The 15151-nt window shown below is 47.2% G+C and overlaps 1 protein-coding gene across 3 annotated transcripts in view; it reads left to right on the forward strand.

The window, feature by feature from the left end:
- The first annotated feature begins 3628 nt into the window (after window positions 1–3628).
- The window catches only part of SPATA21 (spermatogenesis associated 21), a 41860-nt gene continuing 30337 nt past the window's right edge, over window positions 3629–15151 (forward strand). The window contains exons 1-5 of one of the 3 annotated variants that reach the window (XM_061395625.1): window positions 3629–3824; window positions 3977–4066; window positions 8192–8363; window positions 10168–10319; window positions 12487–12706. In XM_061395625.1, coding sequence (XP_061251609.1) covers window positions 8235–8363; window positions 10168–10319; window positions 12487–12706 — 501 coding nt within the window. In that variant the 5' untranslated portion in view covers window positions 3629–3824; window positions 3977–4066; window positions 8192–8234. Of the gene's footprint in view, window positions 4067–8191; window positions 8364–10167; window positions 10320–12486; window positions 12707–15151 lie in introns of those variants that run through there. The other 2 variants (XM_061395626.1, XM_061395627.1) reach the window with 2 other exon arrangements.

The following is a 15151-nucleotide window of genomic DNA, read 5'->3' on the forward strand; positions in this document are numbered from 1 at the left end:
TGTCTGATTCCTCTCTCTCTTCCAGCCTTTGCTTCCTTCTGCTCTTCCTGAAGGTCCTGCCATCAGCCGACTCTAAGATGCAACCGAGCCTTTTCCTTCTAGAGAAAGCTTTACCTTTCCCACCAGCTAAATATGATTTCCCTACTGTGCCACCCTTATCCTAACCCACCGTGTGCCCTGGGCCCCTGTAGTCTAGATTCAACAAAAGGATGTATTAAAAGGAACCAAGTTTACTAATATAAGTACTTTTTAAAGTATCCCAGTCTTAACTTGGATTTCTCAGAATGTTATGGGAGTTACAATGTTTGGGTGCACGCTCAGTTGTGTCCGACTCTTTGTGACCCCGTGGACTGTAGCCAGGTTCCGCTGTCCATGGGATTTTCCAGGCAAGAATAATGGAGTGGGTTGCCATTTCCTCCTCCAGGGGATCTTCCTGACCTAGGGATCAAACCGAGTCTCCCAAATCTCCTGCACTGCAGGCAGATTCTTTACCACTGTGTCACCCTGAGTCAAATTATCAAAATCCCTTCCCCTTCTCTACCATTCTATTTCTTTTTAAAAAATATTAATTTGTTTTTGACTGTTCTGAGTCTCCGTCGCTGCATGGGCTTTTACCTCATCACAGTGAGCAGGGGCTACTCTCTAGTTCCGATGTGTGCCTCCTCATTGCGGTGGGTGGCTTCTCTCGTTACGGAGCACAAAGAGCAGGTTCCAGAACTCGGGCTCTACATCTCAGGCTCAACAGTGGTGGCCCGGGGGCTTAGAAGCCCCGAGGCATGAGGGATCTTCCCGGAACCCACGTCTCCTGCATTGGCAGGTGAATTCTTTACCAATGAGCCTCCAAGGAAGCCCTACCATTCTCTTATTCATTACAGAAACATTTCAGTGCTTATGATGAGTTAGGTCCTCTGTGTGCCGCAGCTGATTCCAAACCTCCGATTCGCTGAACGCTCCTAAACTTTCTCCCCCTCCTTCTTCCCTCTTGTCTCTCTCTCCTTTTACTCACTCTGTATAAACTCCTTATTACAGGATTGATCTGCCCTCTTAAAATATAAACAAGGTGGTAAAATATACATAACATAAACTTTACCATTCTAACCATTTTAAGTGTACAGTTCAGTGAAATTAAGTACATCCACCACTGTCTATTTCCAGACTTTTTCATCATCCAAAATCCTATACTCATTAAGCAATAACACCCCATTCCCTGCTACCCCCAGCCCCTGGTAACCTTTGTTCTACTGTCTGTATATGAATTTGTCTCTCCCAGGTATCTCATATAAATGGAATCATACAGTATTTGTTTTTGTTTATTTTACTTATTTCGTATTTTCAAGGTTCATTCATGTCATAGCCTATATCAGAATTTCATTTATTTTAATGATTGAATGATATTTCACTGTATGGTATAAAAAATTAATAAACAGAAAGTTCGGTTAAATAAGAGTCAGGAGCCCAGGATGGGGAGCTCCCAGGCCCTGCAATGCTAGCCCAAAAGGAGGAAGCAAGACTCTTCTTTCCTGGCAAGGACTCAGCCAATGAAAAGTCACAGACTCTGTGTTCTGTATCCCTCCTTTCCCCAGCTTCCTTTTCCCCTCAATAAAAGAGTTCTGCTCCCCTTGCCCTGAGGAGCTCTGCATTCATTTTGGGCTCCAAAATCACTGCAGATGGTGACTGCAGCCATGAAATTAAAAGATGCTTACTCCTTAGAAGGAAAGTTATGACCAACCTAGATAGCATATTCAAAAGCAGAGACATTACTTTGCCAACAAAGGTCAGTCTAGTCAAGGCTATGGTTTTTCCTGTGGTCATGTATGGATGTGAGAGTTGGACTGTGAAGAAGGCTGAGCACCGAAGAATTGATGCTTTTGAAGTGTGGTGTTGGAGAAGACTCTTGAGAGTCCCTTGGACTGCAAGGAGATCCAACCAGTCCATCTAAAGGAGATCAGCCCTGGGTGTTCATTGGAAGGAATGATGCTGAAGCTGAAACTCCAATACTTTGGCCACCTCATGCGAAGAGTTGACTCATTGGAAAAGACCCTGATGCTGGGAGGGATTGGGGGCAGGAGGAGAAGGGGACGACAGAGGATGAGATGGCTGGATGGCATCACTGACTTGATGGACGTGAGTCCTGAGTGAACTCTGGGAGTTGGTGATGGACAGGGAGGCCTGGCGTGCTGTGATTCATGGGGTCGTGAAGAGTCGGACACGACTGAGCGACTGAACTGAACTGAACTGCCCTGAGGAGACTTGCACAACATGGTTGGCCTTGGTTGCAGACCCCGAGTTGCAATTCTCTGCTGATCTCATGCAAACCCATTTTTGCTGGAGCAGTTCTGGTAACTTCATTACTTCAGGTGAACATTGGATAGAACACATTTTGTTTATCCATTCGTCTATTGATGGACATTTGGGTTGTTTCCACTTTTTGGTTATTGTGAATAATGCCACCTGAATTAGTGGTGAATGATATCTGTTCAATTCCTTGTTTTCAGTTATTTTGGGCATATATCTAGAAGCAGGACTTGCTAGCCCATACAGTAATTCTACGTGTAGCTTTTTGAGCTCTAAACTTTTCCACAGAAGCTGCATTTTACATTTCTGCCAGCAAAGTTCCAAATTTCCACATCCTTGCCAATACTTATTTTCCATTTCCTTTGATATTTGCCATCCTGGCGGGTATGAAGTTAACCTCTCTTTATGTGAATTGATTTAACATTTAATTTCAACTTTACCCTGTTTCTGCACAACAAAGAAGAGATTGAGAAATGAGATTTCTTTCTCCTAGTTCTGTTTCATTTCCCTAAAATCCTGGAGTGACAAAGACAGAAGTTCCCTTAGAAGCTAGAGGGGAGAGATGCTGAGAGGTGAGGGAGGGCACCTCTCACGCTGACAGTCTTACCCCTCACATTCTTGTTGTTCTGTTTCCATGTCCACTCTCCCACTAGACTACAAGCTTCTTGAATGCAGGACCCTGTCCCTGCCTTTCTGGACTCCCGTATTCAGCAGCACAGGGCCTGCTACAGACTAAGTGCTCAGTGAATGAAAGTACATGACTCTGTGTGTGTGTGTATGGGTATTCAGTTGGCTACATCCCAAAGCCAAGGAGTGATTTGGGGATGAGCCACTGTGTTTCCTTTTTCACACTCTGACTCTTTGCATCAGTATGTGCTGAACAACACCTGGGAAAAATAGGGTGTCCCAGGAATAAGGTACCTGAAGAATCTTCCACCTGGGAGAGCATCTGGGACTAGCTCTTAAGAGCTAAACTTTGGGATAGCGTCCACCATCAGCACCAAGTTCCATCACTTCATCTCTGGAAGCCAAGTGTGAAGGCGGCCCACAGTGGCCCCATGTGGCTGCCCCAAGTAGGACACCTTCCTCTCTGAATCTCACAGGAATGCTCGCTCCGTGTAGCTAGGTCTTACAACATGTTCAGAGCACTTGCCCTTCAGTTCAGCCTAACAGAGATGGGCACTGAGCTACTATAGGCCAGGTGCTGGGTGCTGGGGCCACAGAGATGAGGCCCAGCCAGCTCCTACCTTCATGGAGCTTACAGAGAGGAGGAGACAGAGAAAAAATAAATCATTTGCATTGCGCAGTGAAGTGTTATGATGGAAGAAACTCACGGAGGAGTGTGGGAGCTAAGAAGAGAGACCTCACTCAGCCTGGGGGCAGTCAGGGAAGGCTCCCTGGAAGAGGTTACCTTGACACAATAATCCTTGTGAGGTAGGCGGGGCGAGGATTGTTATCCTCATTGTGTAGTGGAGCCACTGAAGCAGTGACCAGCCCAGGGAAGCTACACTGTCCTCTGGCTGTGGGAGGTCAGACTGTCCTTTGCCTTATTCTCAAACCCCAGTCACATGGCCAGACACGCCTGAAAGGCATTTCTAAACGTCTATTGCCAAGAATAAGAGGGCCTACTGGCTACTCCCAGGTTAACGCCGCTATTTAACAATTCAATTCAACCCAACAGGCAGAGTGCAGGCTCACACAGAGCCCATCTCATATGGGAGGAGGTGACAGCGGTGCGCAACCTCGCTGTGATTCATCCAGCGGCTTTCTGGTAAGTCCAGGGCCAAGGTGGGGGCTTGAGGGGAGCAGTGTTCCTGTGTGGCTTCTAGAACTATGATAGGTCGTTTATCTTTACCTGCTGTGTTTTTCTGCCATCATAAACATTTCCAAGAGAAATTTCCCTGTTTCTCAGATGGAGAGTGTTAGTCGCTCAGTCGTGTCCGACTCTTTGTGACCCCATGGACACCAAACTCCTCTGTCCGTGGGATTCTCCAGGCAAGAATACTAGAGTGGGTTGCCATTCCCTTCTCAAGGGGATCTTCCTGACCCAGAGATCAAAGCCAGGTCTCCCGCATTGCAGGCAGATAGTTTACCATCTGAGCCATGGGGAAACTACTTTAAAAAGGCACTTGGTAACAAAACAATCTTATAAAAGAATAAAGTTGGTGACCTCAGACTTCCCAGTTTCTATACTTAATATGACGGGACAGTAATCAAGACAGTATAGTACTGGTATAAGGATAGACCACGGAACAATGAAATAGAATGGAAAATTCAGAAATAAACCCTCACATTTATAACCACTTGATTTTTCCCAAAGGGTGCCAAGACAATTTGATAAAGAATAATCTTTTCAACAAACGGTGCGGGAATGAGTTACCTACATTGCACACGCAAAAGAATGAAGTTGGACCCATATCTCACACCATATTCAAAAATTAATTCAAAATGGCTCACAGACCTAAATGTGTGAGCTAAACCATATGCCTCTTAGAGGAAAACATAGACAAATCTTTATGGTCTTGGATTTACGTTATAATACAAAGAATCTAACAGATTCTTAGATATGACACTAAGAGCACAGGCAACAAAAGAGAGCAGTAGGTAAATGAAACTTAAAATTAAGAATGCTTGTTCTTCAAAGGACAGCAAAAGTGAAAGCTCAATTCACATAATTGGAGGAAGATTTTGCAAATTTTGTATCTGACAAAGGACTTGCACCTAGATTATATAGAGTTCTTACCATTCAATAACAAAAAGACAAATAACCCAATTTATAAATGGACAATGAACCTGAATAGACATTTTCCCAAAGAATATACACAAATAACCATAAGCACATGAAAAGGTGACCAACATCATTAGCCATCAGGGGAATGCAAATCAAACCCACAATAAGATACTGCTTTTTACCCGCACCCACTAGAGTGGCCAGAATAAAGCACACACACAGCAAGTGTTGCTGAGGGTGTGGGAGACTGGAGCCCTCAGACATCTTACACTTTGGGGAATGTAGGCTGATGCGACCACTTTGGAAAACAGCATGGTGGTTACTCCAGGGGCTAAACATAGAGTTACCACATGACCCAGCAATTCCTTTCCTAGGTACACACCCAAGAGAAATGAAAAAATATTTTCACACAAAAAAATTTGTACATAAATGTTCATGGCAGCATTATTCATAATAGCTAAAAAGGGGAAAGAACTCAAATGTCTGTCAACTGATAAATGGAGACATAAAGGGGGAAATTCCTTGGTGGCCTAGTGGTTAGGATTACCAGCTTTCACTGCTGTGGCCCAGGTCCAATCCCTGGTTGGGGAACTAAGACCCTGCAAGCTGCATGACATGGCCAAAAAAAATGTAGTATATTGGCCAAAAAAAGGAACAAAGGGCTGATACAACCCATAAATCAGATGAACCCTGGAAACATCTGCTAAGCCAAAGAAGCCAGTCACTCAGGACCACATATTATATATATGTTAGTCGCTCAGTTATGTCCAACTCCTTGCAAATGGAAGTCTCCAGGTAAGAATACTGGAGTGGGTTGCCATTCCCTTCTCCATGGGATCCTCACCCAGGGATCGAACCCAGATCTCCTGCGTTGCAGGCAGATTCTTTACCTTCTGAGCCACCATGGAAGTATGATTCTGTTTAAATGAAATGTCCAGAATAGCCAAGACTATAGAGACAGAAAGTAGATTGGTGATTGTCTAGGGCTGGGGGTGGGTTGGGGGGATGGAGGTGATGACTAAGGGCTGTGGGCTTTCTTTTGGGGGTGATGAACAATGTTCTAAAATTGGAGTGAGGATTGTCCAATTCTGTGAATACACTAAAAGCCATTGAACTGTACACTTTAAGTGGCTGAGTGGTGTGATGTGTGAATTAAATCTCAATAAAAACGAGCAAGAAAGTGCCTGGGTGTACTGGGCACCCCCTGATTCTATCCTCAGATCCATGCTCTCCTGCTGGGGGCGGGGGCTTCCCCTTCTCATCCAGATTCTCAAGGAAGTTGTAAGCCCCAGACGGGGACAGAGAGGGGGCTGGATTCCCTCTGGAGCTGCTGCCCCCTCAAAACCCAGCCTGTGGAATACTGGGGCCTGAGGATTCTGAGGCTGAGCCTGTGCTTTCTGAGTGGAGACAGTGGACAATGTGGGGTGTGTGTGAGGGGTGTGGAGGGGGCCAGGTTTCTCCCAGATGGGTCATCTACGTCTGGGGCAGGAGGGCTCAGAGGAAAGGGGACAGCCTAGGAAGCCTAAGGGAAGAGAAGGGAGGGACCCCAGGGGAAGAGAGAGGGGCTTGCCACGGTGCTGACTCCTCTGTGCCCAGTGAGAGTCTCGGTCCTCAGGGAGACTGGAGCTGCTCCCGCGGTGGGGTCCCCTTGTGCAGGGGTCCTGTTTGCATTGTGGGATTGGTGAGACTGGAGGGACGGTGGGGAGGGAAGGAGAAGAGAGGGGCATTCGGGTCAACTGCTGTGAGGGGCACGTCCCCAGAGCCCCTGGTGAGAGCCACCGGGACCCCCAGTGTGCTCCCAAGGCCTGATGTTGTGCCAGGCATGGGTACGTCTGGCACACAATTGATGGCAGTGCGGGTGAGTGAGGGAATGAATTGAGCTTCTTTGGAGGCAAGATGATACAGTAGAGAAGCAGTCTTAGGAGTCGCACAGGCCTGGGTTTGAAACCAGCTCCTCTGCAGATTTGCTGTGTAGCGCTGGACAAAGCGCTGGGCCACCCTGAGCCTCAGTTGGGATTCACCCTGAACCTCAGTTTGAACCTCAGGTTGGATGGGAAAGGCAGAAGGGGAGAGACTAAGGAAAGCTGTAGAAAAGGATATGCCCAAGGCAAGGAAGGGGAGATTCGGCATACCCTCTAGTGCCACTGGAGACTTCAGGGCCCCACACAGATGTTCCCCACTTCTTGTTCCTTAGCCCCGGGAGGAACAGATCTTTCCTCTACAGCAGTAGCAGCAGCAACTGTGACACTCTCGGGCTCTCTTTAAAGTGCATATTTAGTACATTAAAGACTGTGAGAAATCCTTCAAAAAGAGCCTATTTCATTAAAAAATATATTTACTTATTTGGCTGCCTGGGGTCTTAGTGGGATCCTCACTGTGGCCCGTGGACTCTGAGCGGCAAAAGCAGGATCAGTAGTCGTGGTTCGCAGACTTAGCTGCTCTGCGGCACGTGGGATCTTAGTTCACCAGTCAGGGGTTGAACCTGCGTCCCCTGCACTGCAAGGTGGATTCTTAACCACTGGACCAGCAGGGAAGTCCCAGTCTCTTTCATTTTAACTCAGAACTTCCAGACACGTTTGGCCTCAGAACCTTTTTGTGGTGCCCCTCATGGAGCCAGTATTCTGGAGAACACCTGTTAAGAAATGCTGCTCTACGATACTGGATGCTTGGGGCTGGTGCACTGGGACGACCCAGAGGGATGGTATGGGGAGGGAGGAGGGAGGGAGGTTCAGGATGGGGAACATGTGTATGCCTGTGGCGGATTCATTTCGATATATGGCAGAACCAATACAATATTGTAAAGTTTAAAAATTAAAAAAAAAAAAAAGAAATTCTGCTCTAGAGAAAAGCGTGTGGGTTTGGGGACCCAGCAGGCCACGGTTTGATTCCTGCTCTGTGACCCATCTGGTGTTAGACTTCAGGCAAGTCACTTTGTTTCCCAGAGCCTCCTTTTCTCCTAGAGTCATTGTGAGAACTGGGGAAACTATGTGGGTAAAATATGCGGGGAGGTCCCTGGTCGGGCCATGTGCCCGTCCTGTGCCAGGCCTGGCCCTACTTCTTCCCCTAAGCCAGGCTCTCTCCACTATAGACTCTGCCTCTGCTGAAGAGGCAGTTAGGTACTGGGCTTGGTGGAACTTTGACTGGATTTCTTTTCTGGGAACACAGGGTTTGATGCTCCTCACTTGGTACCCTCATCGGCCCTGGCACGATGGACAGCGGGAACACCCAGATGTACGTGGAGGATAGGATCGAGGCGCCAGGGGCCCGGCCAAGCCCTGGCCTGAGGACTGCCAGCGACAGGGCTGGCGATGAGCCCACCACATCAGAAGTCTGCCAGGTAGGGCCTGCCTCTCCACCCGCAGCAGGCGCCTTTCCCTTCCCATGCCCAGGCTTTCTCTCTGACTTCTTTAATCAAGCCTCTACAACAACTGGCACAAAACCCAGTTCAGATTGGACTAGGCAGGAACAAGATCACATCAGCTGTGTAACTGACAGACCTGCCTGTAGACTTCAGGTATGGCTGGATAAAGGTGCTAAATGAGTCTCTCGGCTCTGCCTGCCTCTGTGGCATTCCCAGGCACGCTCTCCCTGCAAAACGGCAAAAATTGCCCTGGCAGCTCCAGGCTTACATCTTCCCATCGTACTTCCTCTGGTTTAACATCCCAAACAAGAGGAGAGCCCCTTTGCAATAGCCGAAGAAAGTCTCCCGTATCAGTGTCATTGGCCCGGGTTGTAGTCACATATTTGTCCCCGAATTAGTCACCATGGCAGGGCAGAGTGGCCTGGATCTCTTTGCATAATGAAGTCAGCAGGGGTACTCTTGAAAGGAGGCAGGAAGGTTCCCATAAAAGAATGTTGGCTTCTGTTTCCAAAAGAGATTTTGGCTGGATGAGGAAAACAAGAATTGTTTACTTGCTCTACTAAGTAGAAAGCCTTCCATGGCCCTTACCCTCCCCCTCCCCCATAACCTTTATTCCCCTGACAGCTACTCAGAGTTTCCATCCCTGATCTCTGTGCCTTCTTTACTGTGTCCCGAGCTAAAAATGTCACCATAAAAAAGGCAACACTTCTTTGGATTAAGTATACCCCTCTAACTGTAGCCTCTGTTATAAATTACAGCTTCTTGTGGGCCCAGGAAGAGGGCCTAAAATGAGGGGTCTTGGAAGGAGCCTGGAGGAAACATTCAGGGATTCTGATACCTGCCCATTTGTTTTTCCAACAAGCATAGTCACGAGGTCTCAGTGCTGCCACTTAACCAGCTGTATGATCTTGGGCTTGGCACTGCAGCCCTTGAGCTTCCTGGACTCATGTGTGTCATGCTGAGGATTAAATGGGTTAAATCCCTGGGGGCACCTGGCCCTGGCCCTGCCCCTTGGTAGATGCCCTTAGTGTTGACTCCTAGAGGAATCTTGTATTATAACAACGACTATCAGTTGACTGAGCCAAGTTGCCTGGAGTTTGCTGACTCAGGTAAGGCTTGGAGCTCCCTCGGACTCGCTGGCTCCAGGCCACCCAACTAGGGAGTGATAGACATCAAAACCCAGCGGAAACTGAGGAAGCTTCCCTGGGACTTTGCCAGGGTCTCTCTCTTTCTTTTTTTTATCTAGGCTGCCCCTTCTCTCTCTTTTTTTTTTTCTTGGCTGCCCCTTGTGGCTTTCGGGATCTTAGTTCCCTAAGCAGGGACTGAACCCGTGCCCTTGACGTGGAAGCTCAGAGTCTTAACCACTGGACCGCCGGGGAAGGCCCCCACATGCGCTCCGTCGAGCTCTCCTTGTCAGGATCGCCGTGGCCAAGGTGCCGCTTGGGCTCCAGGTTCCTGTGGCGCCCTTGGTGCTGACTGGGCCCCTCCCCGCCTCATGTCTCTTCCCCGCGTCTTTTCAGCGCCTCTCCCGTGAGGCACCAGGTCTCCTCTCCCTTGAGGCGCGGGGTCTCCCCCCTCCCGTGAGGAGTGGGGGTCTGCTCCACCCCCGTGAGGCGCCGGGTCTCCCCTCTCCCATGAGGCGCTGGGTCTCCCCTCTCGTGAGGCGCAGGGTTTCCTCTCCCGTGAGGCGCGGGGTCTCCCCCCTCCCGAGAGGCGCGGGGGTCTCCCCTCTCAGAATGACCCATTCCTTGAGCCCGGGCCGTGGGCATCTTTGTTCTAGGCTGTGTTTCCAGATGCTGAAGCGATGGACAGTGGCCCGCAGCCCGCACCAGCCCTGGGAGCCCTGGAGACCGGGCCCGGACACAGAGACGCGTCAGAGGAGGGCTTTCCGCAACTCAGTCCCCAGGAGCAGAAGCCTCCGGCAGGACCAGGGTGAGCTGGGGGCTTCCCAGAGAGCAGGTCCAGGAGGGAAGCCCAATGTGGCCCACCGGTGGGGAGAGAGAGGGGAGGGAACCCCGGACTAAGGTGGATCTGCCCACTCACCACTCCTGTACTTTTTTCCGGAGCACGACTCACACTGAATAATCATGTGTGCCGGTTTTTTGTCTGAGCTCCCCCACTAGGCCACAAGTTTCTGTGACGTGTGGTGTTCAAGAGGCATTTTTGTGTCTTAACTTTAAAAATCCCTCAGGGAATATGTATTGCCCCTCTACTACATGCCTCGAACTCTGTTAAAAAACTGCTTTTCAGTTCAGTTCAGTCGGTCAGTCGTGTTTGACTCTTTGTGACCCCATGAATTGCAGCACACCAGGCCTCCCACTCCAGTGCTCTTGCCTGGAAAATCCCATGGACTGCTGAGCCTGGTAGGCTGCAGTCCATGGGGTTGCTAAGAGTCAGGCATGACTGAGCAACTTCACTTTCACTTTTCACTTTCATGCATTGGAGAAGGAAATGGAAACCCACTCCAGTGTTCTTGTCTGGAGAATCCCAGGGACAGGGGAGCCTCGTGGCCTGCCATCTGTGGGGTTGCACAGAGTCGGACACGACTGAAGTGACTTAGCAGCAGCAGCAGGCCCCCCTATCCATCACCAACTCCCAGAGTTTGCTCAAACTTATGTCCATTGAATCAGTGATGCCATCCAGCCATCTCATTCTCTGTCGTCCCCTTCTCCTCCTGCCCCCAATCCCTTCCAGCATTAGAGTCTTTTTCAATGAGTCAGCTCTTTGCATCACGTGGCCAAAGTATTGGAGTTTCAGCTTTAGCATGAGTCCTTCCAAAGAACACCCAGGACTGATCTCCTTTAGGATGGACTGGTTGGATCTCGTTGCAGTCCAAGGGACTCTCAAGAGTCTTCTCTAACACCACAGTTCAAAAGCATCAATTCTTTGGCATTCAGCTTTCTTCACAGTCTAACTCTCACATCCATACATGACCACATCCAACCATAGCCTTGACTAGATGGACCTTTGTTGGCAAAGAAATGTCTCTGCTTTTGAATATGCTGTCTAGGTTGGTCATAACTTTCCTTCCAAGGAGTAAGTGTCTTTTAATTTCATGGCTGCAGTCACCATCTGCAGCGATTTTGGAGCTCCCCAAAATAAAGTCTGACACTGTTTCCACTGTTTACCCATCTATTTTCCTTTTAACCTCATGTATTTCTAGAAATATACCCTAAGGAAAGAAATGAAGATTCAGGCAAAGTTTATGTGCAAAGATTTCTCCTGGCACCTTATTTTAAAGGCTAAAAAATTTTTAAATGTCCGTGTGTACTGCTGTTTAGTCACTCATTCCTGTCTGACCCTTTGTGACCCCATAGACTGCAGTTTGCCAGGCTCCGTTGTCCATGGGATTCTCCAGCAAGAATACTGGAGTGGGTTGCCACTGCCTTCTCCAGGGAGTCTTACCAGCCCAGGGACAGAACCTGCACTGGCAGGCGGATTCTACCGCTGAGCCACCAGGAAAGCACCCCAGTGTGTGCTCAATGCCCACAATAGGGGGATAGTTAAGCAAATTATGATTATCTATAAAATAGAGAATTTTATGCTTTCATTTAAAAACATGTTTATGAAAGATTTGGGGCATGGGAAAAATTTAGATTATACTGTTAATTGAAAAAATATTGCAGAATTATATACACAATATAACTGAAAGTATACAATTATTGGAAGATGATTTTAAACTAATCCCCATTGAAAGTATGTATGTATGTCCTTAAGGAAGAAGCCTGGAGGAAATACTCCATAATATTAAAGTGAGATCAGATCGACGCAGATTCAAATCCAGACATGTCAACTTTAGCTTAATGATCCAAGGCTCAAGTCTTCCCCACCACTATGCATTCCAGTTCTCCTTGATTTTTCTTTTTTTCTAAAAAGCACTAAGTAATAATGAAAATATTAAATCCTAACTCTCTTAAACATTGACATCAAAGTGTTTGTGGTTGGAGGAATTCATGTTAGTCCTTCATTCTTTCTCCCAGGCATTAAGCATGCACCTATGGCGTGCCTAGTCCCGTGTGGGCACCGTGAAGATGCAGAAGAATATAAAACCCTGCCCCCAGTTTGGGAGCTGAAGTGTCCCTTTGTCTGTTCTCTCCAGGACAAAGCTGTCATCTTGGGTCCCCCAGGAAGGGCGCAGGGAGCTGCAAGCACACCAGGATCTGGCCACGCCAGGAAGTGAGCTGGGGGTGCCCCGCAACGGGGTCCCTGTGACACAGGAAGGGCTGCAGCAGCAGGGCTCAGGGAAAGAGACTGAGGACCAACAGGGGAGCCAGTGGAACCCAGAGCCAGTGGAGGGTCAGGGCCCTGAGAGTCGCCAGGTAATGTCCACAGAATCCCAGGCAGGAGGGGTTGGAATGCCCGACTCGCAGGGGAGGTGAGGGAGCAGGGAACTGTTAGAGGCAGGGAGCAGGTGGGGCTTCTGGGTAAAATTGAAAACAGGACACGCTGGGTTTAACAAGGCCCAATTTTTTTTTCTTATGCTAGAATGTTCTAGCAGCTGTTTCTTAGCTGCTGAGCTCTGTGGGACCCTTCAAGAGGTGGTTAGAGTATGGTACCTTTTCCAAACTGATTTGACTATAAAATATCTTTTAATTTATTTTTTATTTTAAGGTTTAGGTTTTTAAAAAAAAAAAACAGCTTTATAAGGTACAATTGATACACAGTTGTACATACTTCAAGTGTATACTTTATTGTTTTGGATACATGTGCACACCCACAAAACCATCACTGCAATCAAGAAAATGAACACATCTGTCATTCCCCCCAAAAAAAGTTTTCTGTCCCCTTTGTCATCGGTTCTCCCATTCATTCCAAGCCCCAGGTAACAACTAATCTGTGTTCTGCAGCTGTGAATTTGTATTTCCCAGAATTTTCCATAAATGGAAGCATAAGTATCCATTCTTTTTGTCTTGCTTCTTTCACTTAGCATGAATATTTTGAGACTCAGCTACGTTATTGTGTAGACCAATACTTTATTCTTTTTGCTGCTGAGTATTATTCCAGTGTATGGATAGGTCACGATTTCTTGTCCTACTTTACAACACAGGGAACTATGTTCAATAACTTGTGATAAACCACAATGGAAAAGAATATGAAAAAGAGTGTGTATATATATATCATTGAATCACTTTGCTGTTCTGTGGAAATTAACAAACAAAACTCGATTTCTTCATTCTTTCACCTATTGATGGACACTTGGTTTGTTTCAACTTTTTGACTATTACAAATAAGACATAGAAACATTCATGTCTGTGTGTACAGATACTTTCATTTCTTTTGGGAAAATAAATGCCCAGGAGTAGAATGGATCATATGGTATTTGTATGTTTAATTTATTAATAAACTGCCAAACTTTTCTCTAAAGTGGTTGTACCATTTTACATCCCATCAGGGATGTATGAGAATTCCACTTCTTCCATATCTTCCCCCAAACTTGGTATGGTCTGTTTTTAATTCTAAGCATTCTAATAAGCGTGTAGTAGAATCTCACTGTGGTCTTTATTTTCTTTTCCAAATGACTAAACATGTCAAGCATCTTTTCATGTGTTTATAGGCACATATTATGTATCTTTGGAGGAATGTCTATTCAAATACTTTGCGCATCATTTTAATTGAATAGTCAACTGTCTTTTCCATTCTCTCAATGGTGACTTTCAAAGAACAGAAGTCTTAATTTTGATGAAGTCTAGTTGATCATTTTTTTCTTTATGGCTGTGCTTTTGGTGTTACTTCTTAGAAATCTTTACTTAACCTGAAGTCACATACGATTTTATCCTATGTTTTCTCCAAGAAGTTTTGTTATTTTAGGTTTAACACTTAGGTTTATGATCCAGCTTGAGTTAATTTTTGTATGTGGTCTGAGTGTTGGATTGAGGCTCATTTCTTGCATATGGCTGTCCAGTCATCCCAGCACCATTTGTTGGAGACTCTCCTTTCTCTGGAGCTTGCCTCGTGGCTCAGATGGTGAAGAATCTGCCTGCAATGTAGGAGACCTGAGTTCGATCCCTGGGTTGGGAAGATCCCCTGGAGAAGGGAAAGGCTGCCCACTCCAGTATTCTGGCCTGGAGAATTCCATGGATTGTATAGTCCATGGGTACACAAAGAGTCGGACATGACTGAGCAACTTTCACTTTGACTTTCCCCAACCAGGGATTGAGCCCACCATGCCCCTTGCAGTGGAAGCATGGAGTCTTAACCCTTGGACCACCAGGGAAGGCCCACACATTGTCTTGACTATAGCAACTTATTAAAGTCTTGAAATCAGTTAATGTAAAAATCTCTTTTGTAGGGAGTACCATGCAGGATTCTTGTTCTTTGAAACACCCCTTGAGAAATCCCATTTAAAGAGGATTGTGTCAGAGACTTCCCTGGTGGTCCAGTGGTTAAGACTCCGTGCTTCTCTGCAGGGGGTATGGGTTAGATTCCTGGTCTGGGAACTAAGATCTCACATGCCATGCAGTGTGGCAAATAAATACATAAAACGGACAGAGGATGGCCTCGCTCTCCCCAGGCTCCCATTCTGCTGCACAGAGAGGCGTGGATCACGGCTTTGGGAAGCCATGCCTCCTCTGGACCTCAGTTTCCTCAGTCCTCAAAGTGGAGGAATTGACCCCTGCTTAGGGAACCTGCTAGGCGTGCCAGGAGAGCTCAGTAAGGTAATGCTTGCAGTGCTTGGACCAGAGTAACTGTTTGTCAGCTGGTCTCTGGGTGAGTTTTGAGGGTCACCTCAGAGCCAGGATGGGGCTCCCTGTCTTGACGTCTTG

The sequence above is a fragment of the Bos javanicus genome, chromosome 2 (genome assembly GCF_032452875.1).
Source record: "Bos javanicus breed banteng chromosome 2, ARS-OSU_banteng_1.0, whole genome shotgun sequence".
Taxonomy (NCBI): domain Eukaryota; kingdom Metazoa; phylum Chordata; class Mammalia; order Artiodactyla; family Bovidae; genus Bos; species Bos javanicus.